At 47.3% G+C, this 8,268-nt stretch overlaps 1 protein-coding gene across 1 annotated transcript in view; it reads left to right on the top strand.

Moving 5' to 3' along the window:
* Positions 1 to 613: 613 nt before the first annotated feature.
* The window catches only part of LOC124552681 (acetylcholinesterase-like), a gene marked incomplete at its 5' end in the record, with an annotated part of 512,360 nt that continues 504,705 nt past the window's right edge, over positions 614 to 8,268 (top strand). Inside the window, 2 exons of the mRNA XM_047127002.1 lie at positions 614 to 638; positions 2,192 to 2,271. Of these exons, the coding sequence (XP_046982958.1) occupies positions 614 to 638; positions 2,192 to 2,271 (105 nt within the window). The remainder of the gene's footprint in view (positions 639 to 2,191; positions 2,272 to 8,268) is intronic.

The following is an 8,268-nucleotide window of genomic DNA, read 5'->3' as shown; positions in this document are numbered from 1 at the left end:
GCACACCACACTGCCTGCACAGCCAGCATATTTTTTGAGGCAGTCATGGCCTACAATAGTCAATCCAGAATTGTTGTATGTGGCCAGTCCTGTGTTCATCACGTTCTTTGATCTCACATGGGACCTCTCCGATCTTGTCTACGAGTGCACTTCTCCAGCAAACCAGTGCTCATCTGCATACAGCTCGAGTTGCTCAAGACTTCCTACATCCTGTTCAGACTCTTCCATGACTGGCTTGCTTCCTAAGCTTACACCTGATGGTAATCAACTCGACACTGGATCGTTCACACATATATTTCAACAAGAGGCGGTTCAACACATTGTTAATATTGTACTGTACTTGTCTGCTTGTACTCACTGTATTTGTTTACACGTCTTGATTTTCAGATCAAGTGAATCATTTGTACAATTATGACTGATAATGCAGAATGAGATTTTCACTCTCCAGCGGAGTGTGTGCTGCTATGAAACTTCCTGGCAGATTAAAACTGTGTGCCGTGCCGAGACTCGAACTCGGGACCCTTGCTTTTGCGGGCAAGTGCTCTACCATTTTTTTTTTCAGGAGGGTGGGAAGGGCAGAGTGATCAGGGGTCGTAACCCGAGGCCTGGTCATAGTGTCCCTCTCGCCCGTCAAGGAATCAAGGAATCAGGGATGGTAAGGGGAAATCTTTTGTGGGAATTTTTATTTATTTTTATTTACTGTTTTGAATATATTCTTCATTTGGTTTTACTTTATACCACAACAAAAATAAATGTACCCAGCACCGCATCGTGCTCTGAGTAAAGAAAACAATATCTCGGTACGTTCCTACACCGAGGTAATGCATATGGGGAAAACGAAAAAAAAAGTGCTGCATACATGATGCAGAAGGGTGTGTCGCTATTCTCCTTGTGCTGCATCAGATACGTCTTCACGTATGTCGTATGTTATTCCACCTAGAGTCGAACTTAGTCTTGTTAGCTCACTCCGTAAGTAATTAGAAAAGGTCTGTATTTTGGGTTCCGTACGATCTTGCAATGACGTTCTTGTAGGTAGTTCCAAAATTCGAATGCATCTTTAGGTCCATCGTAAAATAAGTAGTGTACCACATGTGCACGGATCCATGTGACAGCGTCTTCCACACCAACTTCCAATTAACCTGAGGGCTTTTGGTCTCCACGATGTTTGGTGGGCGCCTCTGTTGTAGGACATGATATATATCCGGCGCTGACGCCTGTTTGGTCGGTGGTACTGCAATACGGACATAGCTGTGTTCAATGTAAAAGTTTCCGAAGTAGTAGAAGGGTGGGGGTATGTCTTGCGTCGTCAGTGGGGTCGGAGCTAAGGACTCCAACAGCCAACCTGTCAAACGTTCCGGGTGGTGGCGCCACAGCTTGATGTGTGAGCTGACATACAGGGCCACAGCTCTGTCGTGGACGTGGACTAGACCAAGCAAGACCTTCCCTTTCTGGGGGAAGGGTCAGTGACTCTGACTTTGAAGAGCATGCCTGTAGTGACGTAGGCTCCGAATGCCGCTAATAGACGTCGAGCCATCAGTAACGGTATTGGAAGAACACGCGCTATGTGTGGAAGGCGCGATGCGAGGTAAACATTGACGAAGTGTGTCCTTTGGAGAATGTCGAGGGTCCACAGACGAAGGCTGAAGATCTGGACCCGAATTTGTTGTAATAAGCGGCGGTAGTTAAGAGCCGCAGTGCGCCGTATGTCGTCGTGAAATTCGGAGACATTTGATAGTGCCACGAAGCTGTAGGGGTTCGACACACGCTGGGGTCAGCACGTCTCCTACGGCCATGGCGGCTGATTGAGCGACGTTGAGACAGCTGTGGGAATCCACCTGAGCTACCCAAGCACGACTCACGCCCCGTCCTCACAGCTTTACTTGTTCGCGAAAGGCGAGGGTCCCGAGTTCGAGTCTCGGCCCGGCAAACAGTTTTAATTTCATTTCGATCTGGCGGTCCCCCCTCGGAGCGCTGGCTACAGTGCGCCCCCGCGCTAACGCGGCCCCGGTGGCGCCGGTGTTGCAGGAGGAGATGCGCCGGCTAGTGCTGTGGCTGGCCGCGGCGGCGCTGGCGGCGGTGGGCGGGGCGCAGGCGCGCGCCTTCCCGCACGCGGGCCACCACAACAGCTCGCCCGGCCGCTCGCACCACGGCCACGGCCACGCCAGCGCCAGCGCCAACGCCTCGGCCGCGGACGCCGCCGCCGACCCCCTGGTCGTCGCCACCACCAGCGGGCTCGTGCGCGGCCGCTCCGTCACCGTGCTCGGCAGGGAGGTCAGTAGCGCGCCAACGCCGGTTCTGTCCCATCGGGCTGCTCACCAGCCTGGAGGGACCGCCACAAGCTCTGCGTGTACGATGATACGGCATAACATTATGAGCCCTCGGGTTGGTCTAACTTTGGAACCCTGTGGTGTGTGTACTCGAAGACCTTCGGTACACACACCATCAGATTATTTGAATTGTCGCTCTAACGAAGTAGGCGAGTGTCAGGAATACCTCTCGTGGTCTTATCGTGGCGTGTTTATCTTCTGCCGTTAGGTCAGACGATAGAAATGCCACTTGCACGCTTAGAGTAGCAGATTGACGGTGACCAACTTTAACAGAACTTGATTAATTTTCAAACACATTTATTAAAATAATAACAAGCTTAAAAATAACTTAACTTGGTTCTGGATGGTATTTACAAATGACAACCTCAAGTTCCTTTGGTATTGGCACGTTAATCGTATTCTCACATATATCTCTGATACTTGACAAAAATGTCTATACATTCATCTTCATGGCTATGTACAGGAATATGGTAATCTTATTAGGCGCAGACTGAAACTTGACTATAGACTGGTACAGACTAATCCAGACTGGTGCAGACAAATGTAGATGCACTAATCGGAGGTCTGTATACTCGTTATAATACCTCGCGCGTTCAGGTATCACTGCGCGAGTGTGATCCGCGAGGAGAAAAGATTCTACGTTAGCAGCAATCTCATTGGCTGCGTTACATATTAATACGCGGATCGGCGGAAGCAGAATTTGGTGCGTCTCTACGCCATCTCGTAGTGCGGAGGTGGACGAGTGCTGCGCATGCGCTGTTGTGCTTAGCGGGGCGCGCTCTAGTGGGAAAGTTGTGTACGCGCTGACTATGCGGAACTATGTACACAACAAACCCAATACAGGATAGACTCTTAAGTCGCATGGATTCCACAAGTCGTACGTGGCACTAAATGTCTATGCACAACTTAGGCAGTTTCCCATACATTACAGTCCAGTGTTTTGATAGCATCCCGCATTTGTTCCAACAGGTTTAGGCCTGGCAAATTAGCTGATCGAGACGTTGAGTTGACTGCCACACTCTTCAAACAACTTGAAACCTGGTCGGTAGGTACTCAGAGAGCATACAGGATAAGGTTACGGTTGTGGATGGAACCGTAAACGGTTACTGTGAGTTGCGCAAAGAAACACACAATTATGAACCACTTATTTACACATTGCTTTAAAAGATCACAATCAAACAATATGGTTGAAGGCTTAGTTAAGGAAAACTTGAGATGATTTCTGGGCTGAAGGCCCAAAATCACACCAAAGACAAGAACAGCTGAAGGCCTGGCTTAGAAATCAAAAGCAATTAAAAATACATCATAAAACTTAAAAAAACATGCAATTGAAAACAATTAGCGGCTGAAGGCCTACACTACACGTCTGAAGGATAACTATAATTAAAACACATTAATAAACAATTTTTCTAACCAAGAAATTTCTTTTTAATCTTACAATAGAATGACCGGAAACCTAATTAAAGGAATATTAACTTGCTGCATGGCTGAAGGCCACAAACAAATTTGAATCAATGGCTGAGGGCCTAGACAACAAGTCAGACAAGCAATTTTAAATAAACCCCTTCCTTCTTATAAAAACCTTCCTTTAAAGAATACACGCTGCTGAAGGCCTTATTAAAATGGTTGACATAAATGCTCAGTTGAAGGCCACACATAACACATTGAACAACTAATGGCTTAGGGCATGCATTACAAACAACTTCATATAGAACAAATTTTAAGAAAAAATTTTTGTAAATAAAATCAATCTTCAAAATTTTAGTTTAACACGGCTGAAGGCCTTTCGTAAAATTTAAAAGGAACTGAATTAATACACATCCAAAGGCCTCACACAGTACTTCAAACTAAAATGAAAATCACAATCTAAAACAAACAAAACAACTGGTGATCAGAAGTGTTCCAAGGGTCGGCCGGAGAAGGTAGCTCAAACACTGTAAGGTGAGAAAGGCAGCAAAAATCGGATGGCAACTCAAACTAGGGATGGCCCAAGGACCGACCAACAATTTAACCAATTCCCTTTTGTCCGACCAATGGCGCAATGACGGAAAATATAGGCTGAGTACGAAGATACGAGCAGCACTACGTCTTCAGAAACTGGCGTCTAAAAACAGCCAAGGGAACAATAACCACTCTAAGCAAAATATGAACCAAACAACTTAAAAGGCTGTCAAACTACACACCAGCTGGACAGCATCAACACAATGAGGAAAGGCACACTGCCAGAAAACTACGCTAAGGACCAGGTCAGGTAACTGGGGCATTAACGGCCACAGGGCAGAAAGTACCGTTGGTGCACTTTACTGGCAAGTAACGGTCAATTTAATAATTAATCACAATAGAGGAAGATGGCTGCAAAATTTCGCCAACTCCAATACACCATATGTTGCTGCTAGGTGGAACAACCCAGGAAGCAACAACTGGCAATGAACACAGTTGAGGTTTGATAACAGGTTAAATGATCACTCAACTTCACCATCCAAGTTCGATGGGCAACAAACGTTGTCGCTCTTGCAGCTGGCACCTCACGAACTGACAGCGCGTGCACGCCGCCAGCAGTCCCGGCCTGGCCTAACGCCGCAGAGACTTCCTCACTGCTGCGTCCCAACCAGCTGACTCAATCCAGCTCGCAGACAGCATTAAAATAACTGCTCAGTCAAAACCACACAAGCTACACACAGTTCCACGAAACACTTCAACAAGCAACTCGAACAATACTAAAACCAGTCACTGTAGAACAACTAGGAGGAATCAGAAGTCGATACACACAGAGAACCTGGAAGCAGTTGACGGCCAAATACACGTCGTCCAATGGAACGACTGACCGAACGACCAACCAAGGTCGTTCCCACCGAAATCATGCGTGCCGGCAACAGTCGGACGAGTCATGGCTGTCCGGACCTCACTGCTGCTCCATCCCCACTGAACTCCCGATACATGACCCAGAAATACTGGGGTCACTCCAAAGATAGTATGACAGTGCTCTTATCGATAAGCGCTGATGCTGCCACTCATAGGCAGGCAAGCCAGCAACTTAGTGACACCAGTAAATCGAATAAGAAACAGGACAGCAGTACCGCAAAGACAAGATGTCAAGTTAATAAATGGCACAAACACAAGCTGTGCACAGCTCACCACTGTAGCACTATTCTGGTCCTCTATGCAGGAGAGTTATCCTACTGGAAAATGGCATCACCACTAGGGATGCTGTCCAGCATGGTGACATGTAATTGCTCTGTTTTCACAGAGTCCACAGCTGTTGTAATACTTTCATTACTACCACGGGTTCCGGGAAATAACAGGTGAATGTTCCCCATATCATAGAACTACACCTGACCGGCAATACATATTGGGCAATGCCTGTTTTGAGTAACCCTCCATCTGAGCCCATCAGGTTAATCGTGTGGTCTAACGCACTGCTTTCTGGGAGGGAAGACATGCCAGTCCCCGGCACAAATCTGCCCAGTGGGTTAGTATTGAGGTCTGTCATGCTGGCCAGTCTGTGGATGATTTCTAAGGCGGTTTTCCATCTGCCTCAGCAAATGTGGGCTAGTTCCTCTTATTCCGCCTCAGTTACACTATGTCGGCGATTGCTCCGCAAACACTTTCTCCATGTATGCGTACGCCATTTATACTCTATCACGCAAACAGAGGGGCTACTCTTGCCTCGTGTGAGACGTTTCCTGGGGGTCCATTGGGGGCTGAACTGCACAATAACACTGTGTTTGGTGTAGATCGATGGTTCGGTGACTGGACTGCTGTCGCCTGTTGTGAACCACTGAGGGCTATGGCGGGGACGTATCCTCTGTCGTTTCTAGGTGCCCAGTTCCATACAGTACAATACAAAAACCTTCCATCTGCATGATAGTGTATCTGGATACGACCTTCGACCTGATGTAACAGGAAACATAATTGATATGACTATGCAACACATTTCCATGGTGGGGTCTTGAAACTGTTTCCATTGCATGGTCTGTCTGAGTCAATATGGGGATGCATAAGGGCGTCTGCTGTGGAGCCCCATGTTCAACAATGTGCTCTGAACAGTGTGCTCAGAAACACTCGGTCGTGCACCATCCTTTTACTCATAAGATATGTTCTCTTATACAGAGCAGGCAAACCTCCGAGCTCCACATTCTGTGATGAGAAGTGGACCTTGTCGGCTACTTGCGCTTCCACTGTGCCTCAACCATTTTCCATAGATGCTCATGTGAGCAACATCTGATGAGCCAACCAGCTTCGCTCCTTCCAGGTTCCAAGCTATGAGATCTGCCCTTTGTCAAAATCACTGGACTTCTCCATCTGAGATCAGTATCATCGCTACAGTGATCCTTGTCTGGCTTGGTTATACTCTTTCATTAAGCTGTCTTTACACACATGTGTTTCTGAGTGTGAAGCACGCCATACGTGATTGGTTGCACGCTTTGAAACGACCTCTCTACGTCTCACAGGACACAACTTGCTCCTCATCATGACCTCAGCGCTCTCCTGGCCGATAAATCACACTTTCTTTAGGGAAATAGACGTGCCTAAAATACACTGCACATCAGAAATGCAGAGACACTTCTTCGAAACGCTGTACTTACTTCACACTGCGACGTATAGCTTCTGAAATTGGCTCAAGAGGTGCCCACGGCCTTAATATCTAATGATAAAAAGGCGTGGCTCCTTACGACGTCATCCTTGAGGTCGGCGACGCCTCAAACAGTGAAGTCCCGACACACTCAAAAAAAAACATCAGAGCTTAGAAGTTCAAAGGATCTGAGAGGGGAGTTAACCGTGTCACGTGTGCGCAAAATATCACCAGGTTTATGCCCAACACCATCACGGACGTGTCACTGGATGGGAATGTCGTCGAACCTCTCTTACTCACGTTTACCTCCTTCACACCTCCATGACAGAGGCTATAACAGAGACGCCCTGCGTTGAAATCACACTGTTTTCTTATCTATGGTCGAGGAAAATATTTCAGATACTCTCTCGTTCAGAATACACACAGAAAGGCCTTCAGTGGTGGCATAAAAGCCCGCTTCCCTTGAGGTGTTGATCCCCACAGATTTAGAGGTCGAAAGCGATTATAGAATAATTGGATAAGCAACAGGGCGACGTCCTTTACAATTTTTGACACTGATGACTAGTGCACTGAGTGGAACTACAAGACACCGTTTAAAACCATTCGACGAAATGCTTTGTCAGCCATCTTTGTTTGCGCCATATTGTGATGTGATCGCAGAAGAATGCTACATCGACACATGCGTGAATTAAACGGCAAAGGTCCCTATAAGATCTCCAGTTCGCCAACACCTTCAATGTCACTCACCCACGTTTGTTTAGCTCCTTGAAAATGTATCTGCAGACACGACTTGTGACGTGAGTCCTAGGCGCCTGCAGGTAGGCAACAACTTGACACCTCTTACTTCTCGCGTGCATACCAGCAGGCGACTAGGGCTCTCACCACAGGTTTTCCCTGTACAGTAGATTTTTAAAGTGCTCAACAAACATACGCAGCTGGCACTGGGGGATGATGCTGAGGTGGGGTTCTCATAGAGAGCTTTTGCCATTTTCGCAAACTTGGAGGCCTGGGAAAGCCTAAGCACCACTTGCTCTTTCGCATCGCGATTAGATGTCGTCGAACGGTTTTGAATGGTCTCGAGTAGTTCTACCCTGTGAACCAGAGCAAAAACTGAGGTCGCACTACATTCCAAAGGGGTGCAATCAGTCTGAATGCAGTTGTTGGACTACGGCGTCTTTAGAGAAGGCTGTTCAAAACATGCAACGCACCACAGACAAAGGACTTTGGAGGGAGTAGGCCTGTTTGGTTGTGTTCACAATGTGCGCCGGACCAGGATGGGAAAAAGGGTTTGAAAATCCGCTTCACTCATTTTCATATTGTCAAAACTCTTGGCTGTGAATAAGAAAAACAAAAACACCTCCTTCACGG

The sequence above is a fragment of the Schistocerca americana genome, chromosome 10, assembly GCF_021461395.2.
Source record: "Schistocerca americana isolate TAMUIC-IGC-003095 chromosome 10, iqSchAmer2.1, whole genome shotgun sequence".
Lineage (NCBI taxonomy): Eukaryota > Metazoa > Arthropoda > Insecta > Orthoptera > Acrididae > Schistocerca > Schistocerca americana.
Note: the sequence above shows the minus strand (reverse complement) of the source record. Positions and strands in the feature narration are given on the sequence as shown.